We start from the raw sequence: 16,912 nt of genomic DNA, 5'->3' as shown, positions 1-16,912 counted from the left end.
TATGCCTTCCTTTCACTCGCCTTAATCACTTGCATATTGACATTTTAGAAGTGACCAGTTTTGTACTTTGCTTGAATTGATTTGGTCTTGTCTGCATTCTGTTATCGAGACAGATTTAATCACCGTATGCTCATAATTTCCTTTCTTTGGAGAGGGAAACTTGGCTCTTTTCATGATTAGTTAATGTCAAGATGTCATGGTTACCATCTTCGTAGCTTTCTAGTTTTTAACAAGACTTTGAGATTCTTTTGAGGATCTTGTTTCTTTGTGTATTAGCTCCTCTCTGCTGACAAAAAGTCTTCAATAGCATCTATTTTGGTTAAAGGTGTTGAACCATTTTTGAATAAAATTTATGGATATTCATATATGTTCTTTGAAAGATCTGGTATATGCTCATTGTTAGTTTGTAGGCAATTTTGGACACTTTCATTTCATCATGTCTCATAGGCCATACTTCTTCAGAGGTTTAGTTAAGAAATGGGTTAGATATGATTGTTAATTGAGTACGTTAATTTCAAGGTATTGATGAGCTAATAACTTAACCAAAATTACCTTAACACATAAATTTAACTTACAAGTAACCTTCTAGAAAGTCAATTTTAACACAAGTCCAAATTGAAATTATGAAATTGCGACTGCAGTCATATTTTTATTATACTTTGGACAAATATAAGTTTTAAATACCAAAGAAATTAAGAAAATTTGAGATAAAAAAATTCAAAATGATCAAAACTAAAAAAAAAAAACAAACAGAAACTAAACTAAGGGCTTTTTTGGGAGTGCTTTTATATGAAGTGTTTTTGCTTAGTAGTATTTTCACTAGAAGTACTTTTGTTAGAAATTCATAAATTTTTTTGAAAAAAATTCAAGTACTTATTGTTAATATATTTGAAAGTGCTTCTTATTGTTTTTACTAAAAATAAGCAAAAGCGCTTTTGACTATTTGAAAGCGTTTTTAAGTCTTCAAAAAGCACTGTCAAACAAATTCTCAATAAACTAAGTGACATAGAGGTCACAAATGTTACCTTATTGTTATATTTTAACAATAAGTATACTAGAGGTTAAGTAGGATGTTTATCATGCATCCTGTATTAATTTATTCCTATTAATTTATCTGTTTATCATTTGACCTAAATATTTAATCTCTTGACCAATGGTTCTCAGAACTACATTAGTACATTATGTTCTGCTACTCAGTTGATCTAAAAATTTGCATGTCTTGATTGGCTGAAACATGCGACATTGCTTATCCAAGTTGCATGTGTGGCCTTATATTTGGGCTCAACAACAGTGGAATATCTAAGCCCAATCCATATTCAGAACTCTAACTAAAATCGGAATGGGCCGGCCATAGATGGCAAGGCAGCAGGCCAATTTTTGCTAGCCCATTAGCAAAGCCGCATGATCCATCCATCAGTGATCTCAGTGGAAGAGCGACCGGGGTTAGCCTAAAAGGTAAATAATTAAGAGTAGAAAAATAAGTTAGGATTATGATAGCCTGCTAGGTCAAGATTTGATCGAACCCGATCAAACCTTTATAACGTAATAAAAAAAGAACACTTACCCTCTAAGAAAACAAATATTGGATTTAAGCCAAAAGCATATATATTGATGGATAGGATGAGTTGAATAAAATGGGTAAAGGCAGCTCTTTTATCTTTTTTACTTTTGTTTTTTCTTTGGTAGGCTCGGTACCGCTTGTCTTTACGTCAAAAGGTGAAAGCATGAAAGGGAATGCTGATGAGTGATGATGTGAAGCTAATTGGTGCTAATTGGTATTGCCCCATGGAGTAATACTATACTTATAAGTATTAGATTCTGATTTGTAAGATGTTGAACATCATTATCATTACTACATTACTAATTACTAGTCAATTATAGTGAAGTGGACTGATTGCTAAGCAGCCAGCAAATGAAATGACCAAAGATGTAGGTGGTAACAATTAACAACATCCACCCAAGCATTCCACTAACTAGGACTAGCTAGGAAACACTCTCTAGCCTCTAGTAGCTGCACACTAGACAAAATGGTAACTTCACATTTGGAATTGTCCTTTTCATCGCATTAAACTCATTATCGATAGTCGATAGTCGATACGATACATGTCTTACTAATCAGCATGAGATGAGGACTGAGGAGTACCCAACTGTTTTTGGCCGGGACGTTATTGCATTTCGGCTACCAATACCATACAGGGAAGTACCCAAATTCAGACGCCAAATATGACATATACCAAGTTTTTATGTCTATGGTCACATTCTTTTGGCCTGTATATATATAGGGTCAACGTACAATATTACTCACCTGTCCTCCTACTGTTTTCTTGCTACAAACTAGAGAGAGTTTGATAACATAATTTGTATCTCACATTTAAGAAATAATAAAAACATAATTGACGGTTCAAGTTTATCTCCTTATATACATTTTCTTTTGTTTTATTTTGTGTCACAAATGTATGGCGAAAGAAATGTTAGGTGTCGTCAGTTTGGTTAGATCTGAAGCCAAACTACAAGGAACCAGCTTGAGTCTTGACCTTCACCATGTGTCGTATATACAAGGACAATTCATGACTGTCGCTTCCTTTATGTACCATTCAAGAAATGCATAATTTTGGTGACGGGGAAGCTTTACTTAGGTATAAATAATTGTGTACTACATAGACCTCATCAGCCCAAAAACAAACAAGAAAAAAGCATGTGCTGACTCCTACGATTCATCACATTCACATGCATGCACACTTTTTCAGCCACCTCCGGTCCCCCAAGGTCCACGATCCAAAGGACCTTCTGCAACTGGACCAACAAATTACAAATGCATGCTCTGATTTTTTTTTTTTGGGGTCTGACTGTCTGAGCATATAATCATATATATAGAGAATAAAATCACAAGGATCAAATTAATCAAGGGCTCTTTTTTGAATATTATTACTTAACTATGTAATGCTTTCCGCAGAAAACAACTTAATTGAAAATGCCATATATATGAACAAATATGTAGCTACGATGAAGACAGAATTAAGTTGACAATATTATTGGCGTTACGTAGCAGTTATGCTGTTTTGTACCTGATCTGATGATAATGCGACATTGGAGTGAATCTTATCTTATATATCAGTCATGCGTACGTACTTTATCTTGTGCTTTGCTCATAATCAGATTGCATGCCTTAATTAATTTAGAAATATAAGAATTAAGATGGGTCGACTAAAACTGTATGAATTAATTCGATGTTAATTAATTTAGAGATAATATAGCATTATATATAGCAACCCCCTCTCCCTGCTCCTATTTGATGTAGACCTCAACTCAAACCACTCCATTTAAAAATTAAAACGGGTAAGCCAAGCTACATATATAAATCCAACAACAAACATTAAAGAAGGTTTGGATTCAATTCCTTTAGTTGGAGGTTTTTCTTTTTGTTATATAAGTGGAAATGGAATCATATAGTATAATTCTAATCCTTAACTCATTCATACTTTTAAATTTATTGGGTTACATAAGTTTCATTTGCTTAAAGACATGCATGTATTCATTTTATGCCATATTACATATTAAGAATGAATACGAAAAAATAAAATAGTTGAGTATTTGATAGAAAACGCACCAACATATGTTATGTGTGACATGTGTGATGTGAGTAGCAAAATATTCCCAATGAGCAATGACACCCACTCTTCCCTACTGTATATAGATGTCATTGTAAAGATTGACACATATCCCTTGCAATAATTTGCTCTAATTTATACATTAATTAAGAGAACAAGCATAATATATAAACTCAATTTAGAAAGGATTTCAAGATATGCTGTAGTATGAAAATTTGCAATCTCCTTCTCCTTAATTTCCTCTATGCCCAAAAAAAACCCATTACCACTTTATTTGGCACTTTGGCAGAAAGGCAGAAACGTATGCGAGTAAATGAGATATTGATATTAGGTATGGGTGGGCCCCCTGCCTAATTCCGTGTTAAATAAGAGTAAAGGGCGTAAGTGGGTCCGACATGTTTCTCCCTAATCACGGTCTCAAGCCCCTAATTAACTCTAACCGGCCACGGGCCACCCAATAACACCTTCTTGCTTCCTCCCTTCATTTCAACAAAGAGCCCCATTACAGAATACAGGGTCTGACTTCTGAGGGTCAAGCAACTCACACATGCACTTTCCTACAGCAAAATCTTCATTTGCTTTTATTTGATTTTTAGCTTAATTTCCTACTTTTTATATACTTGTGCTTCGTGTAGATCTCGTTTAGTCGTTTATAACTTTATAATATTATATAGTGGTTTACTATTGGGCCATTCTCTTTTCTTTTTTTTTTTCTTTTTTGAAAAAAAAAAATTTATATATGTTATAAAAAAAAAAAAGTTAATTTCAGTTTAGTATCTCAAGTTTGCTTCAAATTTCAATTTAGTAGCTCATGTTTAAAATCTTACAATGTCATATTTCATCTTTCCAATTTGTTGCAATATCATACATTCATCAGTATGACTGTTAAATGCTGATGTTGCACTTATGTGGTACTCCCACAATGCTAACTGAATGTCAAGTGGTATGACAACATGACACGTCATACAATGTGGCATAAAAAATAATTTAAAATCTAAAAATTTAAAAATACTTATGTGGCATAATGTGCCAAATTTAATTATTTTTATGCCACGTGGCATAACGTGGTCTGTTATCAGATCACGTAACATTTAGTCATCATTGTGGGAGTGTCATGTAAGTGCTACACCAGCTTTTAATAGATATTTTAACAATCATACTGACGGTTGTATGACATTACAACAAATTGAAAAAATAATGTATGACATTGCAAGATTTTAAACATGAAATACTAAATCGAAATTCGAAACAAACTTGAGCTACTAAACTAAAATTAACCCTAAAAAAAAAATTGCATTGATGCATATGCCATGGATCCACAGACTGGATGAAAAATTGAAAAGCTTTTGATGGGTCGTAATCTTTGACTGATATGATCTTATACTGATAATAAAGTACAAAACATAATAAAATATAAAAAGGTGATGTTATGGTGCACCTAAGCACACTAGATCACAATGATGAAATTCGTTAGAGGAAGATAGTGAGAGCCGAGATGGGATACGTATGAAAAGCAAAAAAGCAACATCAATAACAAACAATGCCGTTCCGTTCCGTTACGTTCCTCCAAGATACTTCCGTTTTGTTCCCATTCAGCCATTCATTGCCAGTTTCATGCTTCATTTCTACATTGCCAACATTGGACCAAAAAAATATATTTGTTTTTCTACAAAAGGACTTGTAAATTGTTATGTATAGCAGTCCTGAATAAAAATGAAAAAGCTCAGCAGCCCCTTAAAAATAAAAAATAAAAAGCATTAACAGTAAACAGAATAAAATAAAGAAAAATAAAGAAAGGACAAAAAAGGAAAAGTGGTATAAATAATTAAGTAGGAGGGAGCAAACAAACAGGTGTGGGATTTCATTGGAACTCTGTTGGTTTGCTTAATGCAGTCATATTTCAACAAAAGAGAGAAGAGAAACAGTGGAAACTGAGGCTGAGCTCCTTTATTCATTTCACACCCGCTTTTTTCGTTTTTCCTTCTCTAATAATCTCCTTCACTTACCCCACCACCCCATGTGACCTTGGGCTCTCTCTCTCTCTCTCTCTCAACCCAACCCTCCATTTTCTCCTTCTTATAAATCCCTCAGCAACAAGAAATGTAGCCTAGCCAGATTACAACACTGACACACACACATACACACTCACTCACTCATTCACTTCTTAATTATACTTTCCAAGATTTGGGTTTCCACCAAAACCAAATCTTGGAAATGGGTTTGATTCATATCAGCCCTCTGCCCTGAGATTTATGTAATCAGAGAGTGACAGACTCTGCAAATGAAGCTTTTGTTGGTTGCCGCCTCAATTTGCTTCTTCTTCTTCTTTCTGGTTCTGGGTTCTGTGAGCTGCGTTTCATTTCATTCTCAAGATGGACTCAAACACACCAGAGATCCTCTCAAATTTAGTCTGGGTACACACAATTCATTGCCAGTTTTTTTTTTTCTTTAATTCTTATTTTGATAAAAAATCTGATATTTTTTTCCATATTTAATTAGAAACCAAACGAGGCCAATGCTTTGTCTGTTACAAACCATATCTGAACGTGAATGCTTTGTTTCCTCTTTTTTTTCAAATCTAATTTGGCTCAGCAGCTGAAATTTTGCAACTTTCTGACCTTGTAATCTTGCTTCTTGTTGAATTTGCAGTAGATGAGAATCTGGGGTCGTGGAGAAATGGAATCTCGGAGACTGCACGCTCCCCAGGGCCTGCAAGCGATGCACCTCAAGGCACGCTTGTTTTGGCGGCCAAAAGGACCAACAGGCCAGACATTCTTAGTGGGTTTAAGCGTTATCGAGGAGGCTGGGACATTGCTAATCGCCATTACTGGGCGGTAAGTTGAGATTCTTAATTGCATTATTATATTTATGGTGGACATGGTCATTTTGTTTGTTTATTTGATTGAAGTTTATTACTTGAGAAGTAGGTGTAGGTGGTTCATGAGATGTATGCATACTTGCAGTCAAGATGCAAACTTTGTTTGTCATTGAATAATTCGTGTTCTTTTTGTTAACTTATTTAATATGGTTTCTTGGAGAAAGTGACGTTTTTTGTGATGACAATATTATTATTTGTGATGATAATATAATCATGCATTCTTTAGTAATATGATCTATATTTCTGCAGTCTGTTGGATTTACAGGTGCTGCTGGTTTCATTATTTCTGTCCTGTGGTTTGTTTCTTTTGGTCTGGTTCTTGTGGTTCATCATTGCTGTGGATGGAGAATAAACATTAAAGATGAAGGATCACACCGCTCACAGAAGATTTCTCTGATTCTTCTAATAGTCTTCACATGTGCTGCTGTGTAATGCTCTGAACTTCATATGAACATATATAATTTTTTTTGGCTTAAGAGTGCATATAATAAGCATTTTTGTGTGGTTGTGTAGGAAAGTGTTCATGGCATGCTTAGTTAAGTCAGCATGTTATAGTATTAGCCATCTGTTGTCCTAGGAAGGCAATTTTATTACGTTCTATATCTCTCGTGCGTCCCAGACTCCCAGTTCTAACATGATTACTATATCTTGTGTAATCACACAGGGTTGGTTGTACTCTTCTTTCTGTTGGGCAAGTTGAGTTTCATGACGAAGTCCTGCATACTCTAAATTTTGTTGTAAACCAGTCAGACTACACCGTACAGACCCTGAGAAATGTCACAGAGTATCTGTCCCTTGCAAAGAATATTAGTGTGGCCCAGGTTTTCCTACCTTCTGATGTCATGGGTGGTATTGACAAATTGAACGTGGATCTGAACACTGCAGCAAATACACTGACAGAGAAGACGAGTGAAAATTCGGTTAAAATAAAAAAAGTCTTCAGTGCTGTGTATGTGTTCTTAAACTTTGGTTATACAATCTAATTAAGGAGTTCTACTGAAACTCATGTTGTAAGAACTAATCTTGAATTCATTGTTGCAGGCGGTCGGCTTTAATCACTGTGGCAGCAGTAATGCTTCTCCTAGCTGTGATTGGTCTTTGTACGTATTACCCTAAAAATCCTAATGAGTGAAATCTGTTAATTGTTCTTCTTGTTTATTAGACCTTTTTCCTCTTTGCAACTTATTGGTGTATCTTGTTGCAGTTCTGTCCATCCTTGGGCACCAACATGCGATCCACATGTAAGTTGTCGTGTATTTGGTCAACTTGTTCCACTTAAAGTAATTCTAATATCTCCTACTTTCCACATACTGGAGGGCTTTCATATTTTCATCTAACAAAGCCTTTATATTGTTGCAGATTTATTATTAGTGGATGGTTACTTGTAGCAATTACATTCATTCTTTGTGGAGTCTTTGTGATCCTCAACAAGTAAGATATGCTATCTTAGAAATGTTTTGGTTTAGGTTTTTCTTATTTGCCTGTGTAGTGAATTAGAAACTGAACAATTAATATGGTGATGTTGTACCACTTTTGCCAGGCTATTTTTTTTAAATAAATACAAATGCTTTGGTACATGTCTGCTGCTGCTCTTTTACTGTAATTATAACTGAAGCCCATTTATGTCTTAGGAGTTGGGACTAAATGGGAACATGGTAATGCTGTTGCCTAACATTTATTTTGTTTTTATCTTGTGTTTCAGTGCTGTTTCTGACACCTGTATGGCCATGGAAGAATGGGTAGAAAATCCCCATGCCGAAACAGCACTTAGCAACATTCTTCCTTGTGTTGACCAGAGAACCACAAACAAGACGCTTAGCCAGAGTAAACAAATTATCAATGACATTGTAAATGTTGTCAACCAGTTCATCTATACCTATGCCAATACGAATCCTTCCACTGCTGGTCCTTACTATTACAACCAGTCTGGACCTCTGATGCCACCTCTCTGTTACCCATATGATTCTCAGTTGAAAGATAGCCAGTGTGGGGATCAAGAGGTGTCAATTACAAATGCTTCTTTGGTAAGAATCATCAACTTTGACTATTTTGGATATTTATGTGTTTTTATATATACTACTGGAAGGTTCTTTATTGATGGAAATAGTAGATTTAGAGCAGCAGTTGTTAGAATGAATTCAACACCCATAATTTACCAAATCAAAGACTGTTCTTTTATGTGAAAGTGGAGAGGTTGGGACATTGAAATAATAATATGGAGGATTTGACAAAAAAAGACTTTGGGGTATTCATGTCAAAATGAAGTCATATTGGCATATATAGTATGTGATCAGGTACTTGAAATGAGGTGCACATACTGTAAATGTGTCGTTTTTCTTCTAAATTATTTAGTGAAGCAGTATGGTGGGTTGTCATATATAATACTAGTCTATTCAAAAAGGAAACATTGTAAAAAAAAAAAAGAGAGGCTATGAGGTTCTTCTCCTGGTTTTGACCGTTTGACTCCTTAGTCCATGGGTAAGGATAAATCCATTTAGACACTATATCTCTTCTTTCATTGTGCGACGGAGTCTTGATTGCGTCCTTTAATTTGGTTGTGTGAATTCTTCAGGTTTGGCAAAATTATACCTGTGAAGTCTCAGCATCTGGGATGTGCACCACTGTTGGAAGGGTGAACCCGGACATGTACACTCAGCTGGTTGCAGCAGTAAATGAGAGCTATGCACTTCAGCACTATGCCCCGCCTTTACTGAGCCTCCAGGATTGTAATTTTGTGCGAGAGACATTTCGAACAATCACATCAAATTATTGTCCTCCATTGGACCATTATCTGAAAATTGTGAATGCAGGATTGGCTCTGATTTCAGTTGGAGTGCTGCTCTGCCTTGTCTTGTGGATACTCTATGCAAACCGCCCCAGAAGGGAGGAGGTGTTTGTGAAACTATCCTTACCAATAAAAGGCAGGAGTAAAAAGAGCAGTTCAAACAATAATACTAATAATAGCAGCAGCATTGATGTATCGCTATCAAACACATCAAATGAAGTCTAGGCCTCAAAGAGTAGAAAATCAGAAATACAAATAGGATTTATTATTACTTTTTCAGAGTTAAAATCTAAGAAACCGAGTGGAGCGAAGCTCCATTCCGGGTTGGGGGCTAATAGCCAATTCAAGTATATCCAGTTGCTTATGTATAGTAAAAGCAATTTATAAATTGCTGATCTTTGTCATGTAAATCAGTTCCTGGCTGAAGAAATTCTGAATCTCTGATGCAGTAAAGAGTGTGAAACCAGTGATGTTCATCACGTCCATTAATTAGCTCCATCCATAACGTGTAAATTTAGAGTTTTACTTTTACTTGCTTGTTAGTTATTACGCAGTGGTATAAGGCTATAGTTGAGCCTTAAATTCGTTTGTTCAAATTAAAATGGGGGTAATGAAAATCTTGTTAAATCATTCAGCCTTGGAACATAACGAAGAGGGTGTGATGGATTTGGTTATAATAATGCCTACAATTAATGGGCAAGCACCTTTACAACTACTAAAAATACCAACAGTAAATGACTCAAATTGATATGCTTGAGCAACTGCTCACATTCCCACTTAGATAAGTGGCATGCACTAATCTCCTGTGAAGGCTTTTGGTATTGCAGCCCTAACTCAAATTGCTTCAAATTATATATAGAAAGCCATTTCAAAATCCGATATCACATTATATGCTGCCACTGCCACTCCAAACACACACTAATGCATCTAAGATCCAAACCGAATTCACAAAGATTTCTGATAAGTCAAACTAGTGACACACTAAAATTTCATATAATACCCATAATTTTTCTTCTTTGTCAGCTCACACAAGAAAGCCGAAATTTGAAGCAATCATAGAAATATGGTAAAATTCTCAAGGATTCATCTTTTCATTCACTGCATGCATACCTCTACATTGACCAGAGAAAGTAATTGTCAAGGTCTTAAAATTCACTATTATCAAACATCAAAAACACCAACTTTCCATCTAATTACAAGAAAATTAAGCAACTGACCAACAAGAGCAAGTAATTGTCAAGGTCTTAAAGTTCAGTATCATCCATTAAATCCACCTCATTGTTATTGGTTCCACTCCCAGGTGAAGACTCTGCTTTAGCAGCTTCTGATGTCTCTGGCATTTGAAGACTCTCGCGGAGACCGTGAATCACAAAGGAGTCACTGTAATACATGTTTGAATAGAACACCGGAACTCCATTAAGCACTAAAACGTCACCGGACCTCGAGACCCTGATGGTGAACCCTTCCATGTACGTCGGAAGCACAGTCCCGTCGTTGAAATCCACCAAATCGCTCCACAAAAGCCGGCATGGAACGACATGACGGAAAAAGATTGAGGGGTTTTGCTGAGGATTCTCCATTGCTTGGTCAAGAGGAGCAAACACAGTCATCATATTCGGGTTCTTGAAACCCACAAGTTGCAGTTCAAGAAACGACGCCATCACTGTGTACCCATTGGACCTCAGCACCCCACTCGCTCCTTCGAACCAAGAAGCCCCCGGAAACCCAATTGGGCTGGAACCATTCGCCGCCGCCGACGACGATGGACCGCATACCATATCCGGACCCGGTATCGGAATCGGGGCAGGAACCTGGAAATTGGGGTCGAAGAAGTTGTCGATTCCGAAAATGATGAGAAACCCATCGTCGTAAATGGGCGACCCGGCTGTAATCTTGACGTTGTTGAGCGAGATTGTGGGGTCAGAGGGCGATGTGGTGACGATGAGCGAGTGGCCAGAGAGCAGTGTGGGGATCTTGGTGCCGGCGGGGAGCGATTTGAGGGTTTGGAGGGGCAGAGGGAGAGGGCAGAAGTGGAATTGGAGCAGAGAGAGAGCGGGTTGACCCGATTGGGTGAAGGCTGTGTCGGCGGGAGCGAAGATGGTGAGAGAAGGAGACTGCGGGAGGAGGGACTGAGAGACGAGCTCCAGAGTCAGAGCCATCGACACGAAGCCCGAATCCGAGAGGATTTCGGCGGCGTCGAGAACGGTCTGGGAGGGAAGGGAGTAGGAGAGAGAGAGGAGAGAGAGGAGCACGAGAGAGATGGCGAGGAGCGTTCTTGCGGCCATTGATGGAGCTTCAAGATATTCAGAGGAGTGTGAGTGAATGAGTGAGAGTGAAGTCAGAGAAGTCAATTTAGAGCGAGGGACTGTACAGTTTTTGTTTTGGCGGGAAAGCTACACACGTGGCGGGATTGGGTTGTTCATGTTCAGGTGTTCGTTACGAGGGGTTTGTTAGGCGGTTTGGTCTGAATGACGTAAATGCCCCTAGTCCGTAGAGTTATATAATTACATCATTTTCTTGTAAATCAGGATTCAAGAAGATCGATATACTTTCGAGGGATTTCAAAAGTTGAAGATATCCTCCATTGCATGCTGTACTGCACAATATAAATACCAATTTCCATGCACACATGAATTATAAAATATTTGGATTTTGGAGTGCGATAAAGCATCTGATTATGTATGAATCTCAAAAAAATATTATTTTATATAATTAAGAAAGCATGCATGTGATGGGAATGTAGATCATCAGTTCACCTACTCAACTCCATTATTATAGAACATGCACTAATTATAAACGTACGTTCAATTTTTTATACAACTAATTAATAAAGAAGCAGCTATTCCTAAGTCAAAATCAATCCACATAATCATGCTAGTAGGCAACATATTTGATGCTGTAGTCATCCTGAAGATCCTAGAAATTAATGCATGTTTGTTCATCAACCACACCATACCATCTTAAACTATACCAAGAAAAGATTAAAGTATGATATTATAATGAAATTAGTCTAAGTTTGTTTGTATTAATTATGGTTTAGGTCACAAAAAAAGTAAACAAGATTTGGTGGTACAGCAATTCAGGACTCATATGTGGTCCTCATCCAACTTATGGACAAAACCCATATACTATAATTAATTAAATGACCAATAAATTAAGTGGGATAAAACATATATTATGTAGGAATTATAACTAATCTCTTTGAGGTTGCATTCTAGAGTTTGTCCTAGCTCCATCACCATGCATGGGAAAAGGAAAGAATATGAATCAAAAGATCAAAAAATGGGATCATTCCAGATTTAATTAATTGACTTAATCTTCTTCTTGCATGAGATGTGATGATCAAATGATGTTGGCAACCAAATTATAGGCAAAGAGAGTTTCTGAAATTAAATTGATCTTAGTCAACAAAACACGTCAACTAGTGGGAATACTCACGGAAACTCCTCCCAAAGGGGTCAACCAAACACTTGGCAAACAAATAGAGCTTCTCAATAATGAGCCAAAATTACTTCGTTATAAGTCAAATGTCTTCTAATTCGGAGATCAATGTCAAAACCTAGCAAGAAATAATCTTTGACTTTCTTTACCTACAGGCTACATCATCTCTTCCCCACTTATTTTAAAAGTAAGATTTGAAATAGAAAATTTTTGCACTACAATTGAGGACAAAAGGAGAGGAGTTTCGAATGCTCTCTAGCTATTACTGGAGTTTCAAGTTCTCATAGTTGAAATAAAAATTCACATTGTAAATCTTAATTTGATCACACAAAATATGACCATATATTTGGGCGAACTTGTAAGTAATTAAATAACATAGTTGTCCCAAGTTTTCGCATAATTGGGTTTAATTCAATGTTAACCATTGTTAATTAAGACTTATGTAATTGAGTTGAGATGGGTTAATTTCATTAATTCAGCAGGTGGTTTTCATTAATTGATCTTTTCGCACCAAAGCTTTTCAGTGAGCTTGGAATAGAACAGAGCAGGTGACAAAAGCCAATAATTGGGGATATTCACTTTTGCATACTTAAGGAAAAAACAAATATATAAAAATAAAATAAAAAGCTCAATCATTGTTTTCATTTATTCCGTGATTATAATATTTTCCCTTCTGGGTTTGAAATTAAGGCCAAAGAGAGCTGGTAAAATACTTTTTCTGGTAAAATACTTTTTCACTTATTCTTTTTTATATGATATATCGGAAAATAATGATGTGCTGAGAAAATGAAATTTCCGTGGAAGTTAAGTTGAGGCAGTCTAAACGACAATAACGGTAAAAGTAAAAGGAATCGTGGAGGTCGCGAGCTTGGGCTTCCCGTTAGAATCTCTCTCTCTGTCTCTCTAAGCTTACATTAATACATATGTCTATATATCTATATAGAAGTATAGAGCACACCCACACGAACATCTTGCATAGTAAGCAAAGAGAGAGATGTATTAATGTCATAAACTTAGAACGTACATGTTTCATTTCATTGATGTAATTGTGGCTTGTGAATTGAGTTCCCACAAAGAGACACTCCATCTCTTTGCTTCATTCCAAAACAGAGAATTCCCAGCTGAGAGAACAGAGAAAAAGAGAGCTTTTTCTTAGCTTCAAGAATATACTAACCTCTTCGTGTAAGTCTCTCGTTCATGTCCTTTTTGTTAAATTGTTCCTTCTTTTCTTGATGCATGCTTTCAAACCCTTTAAGCCTTTATTCTGATAAAGGTATCTATTTTTTTTTATCATTTCATTCTCTCTCTCTCTCTCTCTCTCTCCCTCTCTCTCTTTGTTTCCTTTTCTGGGTACTTTCTTTGTCTTTGGCCTGTTTCTGGAGATGGTTTCTTTATTGGATTTCTTTCTTTTGCTTTGATGATTAAGAACAATGGGATTTCTGATTTGGTAGGCAGTTCCATTAAAGCCTTTTTTAATTTGCTGTTTCATAAAGGCACATCTACTTTCCTAAATGATCCATTTCATTTGAAACTGTTCTCATCCCTGTACAGAAATTTATAATGCCTTTTACATCAGTTTGGTTGAGTTTTTAATATTCCCATGCAACCTTGTGCTTGTGTTTGATTTCTGTTCAAGGTAATGCCTTTTCTTCTCAGTTTTCACTTTTCCCATCCTCTATCAGTGGGTAACCCACTTTTACAAATTCTCCATTTAATTTTAAGGGCTCCAGTTTTTCATGTTTTATTGGCAGATTGGTGAGGGTTGCTGAATTATATTTCCCATATTCAAATACAAAGCTTAATTTGTTATTAATTCCAAAATGGGATTTTAATTGCATTCCAGGAGTTCTGCAGAGGGATAAAATATATATAGCTAGTTCAAGGGGTTCCCTCTAAACATTGTGAATTCCTCTGTAATTGGTTGTGAGATTTTGAGGATGGGTGAACACTTTGTGTTGTTGGTGGATCGATTAATCACCGAGTCCACGATAGCAGCTGCCATTGAGAGCAGAAACCGGTCTATGCAAGCCACATCCTCAGAAGCTGAGGACGCGAAAATTGATGACTCTGCCCAGAAAATTGATTTTAAGGACATATCATTTCCAAGGAAGTTAGTGGAATGCAGAATATGCCAGGATGAGGATGAAGATTCAAACATGGAGACACCCTGCTCTTGTTGTGGCAGCTTAAAGGTTACTCTGGCTCATTTCTAATCATAAGCTTTTATTAGTTTTTAAATGTTAATTTTGTCATTAGAGGCATCTTAGACTTCCTATATTAGTGTTTCTCATATTGGTTTCTAGGATTAATGATTTTTAGAAATTTGTAAAATAATTTTATTGTGTAATGGATTCTGGGATTAATGACTTCATGTCTTGCAGTATGCTCACCGCAGATGTGTGCAGAGGTGGTGTAATGAGAAAGGTGACACAGTGTGTGAGATATGCCACCAGGTGGGCTCATTGTGATAGAGTTCTAAATCCATTTTCCTTGTATATATGCATTTATTCGTTTCCTTGAGTGATTTTATTTGATTTTGAGAATGCCCTTGTTTAATTTCAGCAATTCAAGCCTGGCTATACAGCTCCCCCTCCTCTGTTTCAATTAGGGCGCATACCTATGAACTTCAGGTAATAAGCTCTCTGGCATTTGATAGCATAACCTTTCTGATTCAATCTGGGATTTTAAGCTTCTTCCTCAATTCATATCACAGGGGAAACTGGGAGATTTCCAGAAGGGACAGTCCTCGTCTCATAGCAATGGTTTCAACTGACAGCGATTTCCTGAATCCCGAATATGACGAGTACTCAGCTTCTACTGCAAGAAATGTCTTATGCTGTCGTTCACTCGCTTTCATTGTAATCTCTCTCTCTTTCTATCAGCAACAAATGGTCAAGAAGCAAATTAATCCGTCATCTATGATTCTGACAAGGCCTTTTCTGTTGTGTCATTTGTTTCTTGTGTGCAGTTCATGGTTCTGCTGATTCTAAGGCACACTCTTCCTCTCATTATTAGTGAAAACAAAGAATACTCTTTCCCACTAATCATGGTAAGTACATATTTAGCTTTGTGAATACAACAATTATAAGGTACAAATCTGACCTGTTTTGGCATGCAGTTGTTAATTTTGCGAACTGTTGGGATTGTTCTGCCAATATACGTCATGGTGAGGGCAGTGACTGCTATTCAGCGCCGCCGTAGCCAACAAGTATGTGATTGTAATATGACCCCTACCCAACAAGCAATAGTACATTCCTATTAATTCTGACTCATCTTTTTCTGTTTCTTCATTAGGATTTTTCCAGTTCATCAATGACTTCCTCCGACGAAGAGACTGAACCCGAACTTTCAGTCCTGCAGCCTCAGCCCCATATCATTCGTGTTCTCTAAATTGAAGTGCTTCAACAATAAGAATTTGGTCTTGGCTTCTGATAAGGACGGAGCTAGTATCTCAGTTCAGCGCTTTGTATGAAGGCAGTTTCAATAGGAGTCACCCAGCCATCAATCAAATTAGATGAAGAAGAAAGTCCTTTATCATCATAGAAAGATAGACAACACTACTTGTGGAAACAACTGTCTAGTTGTGGATTGCATTGTCACCCATCTCATCTGCACAGTTAGGAAAGTATCCTACTGTATATATACAAAAATTATATTGAAAAAAATATAAGTCAAGCAACCAAAGCTGCCAAATGTATGCCAAAATGTAAATACTCAATCCTCAATTATGTTCCAGACTACTCCCAGCATTCAGTATATAAAGGTTGGTAGAGAAAGAGAACAGTAATTTATGCGTTGCGTAAGTATCATCTTTTTATCTTTAATTGCATTATTTATTTTACAGGTGGAAATATCCCAAATCTTAAGTTTAGAGAATGAATTGATGATATATCAAACTAACAAACCCTAAACCCTATATCAAACTCACAACTGATTGATGTCTTGATGATATTCAAATTTGCCGTCAACAAGTTATAAAAGTCACTTAAGTGCACCTTCGATGATGGTCATTCTGTCAACCACTCCCAAAACATCAATTTTTTAAAACTAATAAGCCATTTTTTCCCGTAAGCCTTGAATTGAAGTATTCAACCCGTCCTTGATCGCGAGGTCCACAGCGATTAAAACCCTTTCATAGCAAATGTTACTAATTGTCGTTTAAATGGAAAGCATCGCATTACTGAGAGGGAAGACGTATCG

The 16,912-nt window shown here is 36.6% G+C and overlaps 3 protein-coding genes across 4 annotated transcripts; 2 read left to right on the top strand and 1 right to left on the bottom strand.

Moving 5' to 3' along the window:
* Positions 1-5,548: 5,548 nt before the first annotated feature.
* Positions 5,549-9,858, top strand: LOC147295554 (uncharacterized). The gene is made up of 9 exons (XM_086232900.1): positions 5,549-6,022; positions 6,258-6,442; positions 6,736-6,914; positions 7,151-7,435; positions 7,528-7,586; positions 7,691-7,727; positions 7,846-7,917; positions 8,189-8,510; positions 9,059-9,858. Exons 1-9 carry the CDS (start codon positions 5,890-5,892, stop codon positions 9,494-9,496), a joined length of 1,710 nt encoding a protein of 569 aa, XP_086089026.1. The 5' UTR covers positions 5,549-5,889; the 3' UTR covers positions 9,497-9,858.
* A 657-nt stretch (positions 9,859-10,515) lies between these two features.
* On the bottom strand, positions 10,516-11,565 carry LOC147295553 (putative fasciclin-like arabinogalactan protein 20). Its single transcript, XM_086234456.1, has one exon. It carries the CDS (start codon positions 11,554-11,556, stop codon positions 10,516-10,518), a length of 1,041 nt encoding a protein of 346 aa, XP_086090582.1. The 5' UTR covers positions 11,557-11,565.
* Positions 11,566-13,784: 2,219 nt separating this feature from the next.
* Positions 13,785-16,555, top strand: LOC147295552 (RING/FYVE/PHD zinc finger superfamily protein). 2 transcript variants are annotated; one of them, XM_086233587.1, is made up of 8 exons: positions 13,785-13,894; positions 14,556-14,904; positions 15,094-15,165; positions 15,275-15,342; positions 15,426-15,570; positions 15,681-15,761; positions 15,831-15,920; positions 16,007-16,555. In XM_086233587.1, the coding sequence occupies exons 2-8, from the start codon at positions 14,650-14,652 to the stop codon at positions 16,100-16,102; spliced, it is 807 nt and encodes a 268-aa protein (XP_086089713.1). In that variant the 5' UTR covers positions 13,785-13,894; positions 14,556-14,649; the 3' UTR covers positions 16,103-16,555. The 2 variants fall into 2 exon arrangements, with proteins under 2 accessions (XP_086089713.1, XP_086089714.1); XM_086233588.1 differs by lacking the exon at positions 13,785-13,894 and having other exon boundaries at positions 14,261-14,904.
* The last annotated feature ends 357 nt before the right edge of the window (positions 16,556-16,912 follow it).

The sequence above is a fragment of the Dryas octopetala genome, chromosome 2 (genome assembly GCF_963921425.1).
Source record: "Dryas octopetala chromosome 2, drDryOcto1.1, whole genome shotgun sequence".
Lineage (NCBI taxonomy): Eukaryota > Viridiplantae > Streptophyta > Magnoliopsida > Rosales > Rosaceae > Dryas > Dryas octopetala.
This window is presented reverse-complemented; position numbering and strand designations above follow the sequence as displayed.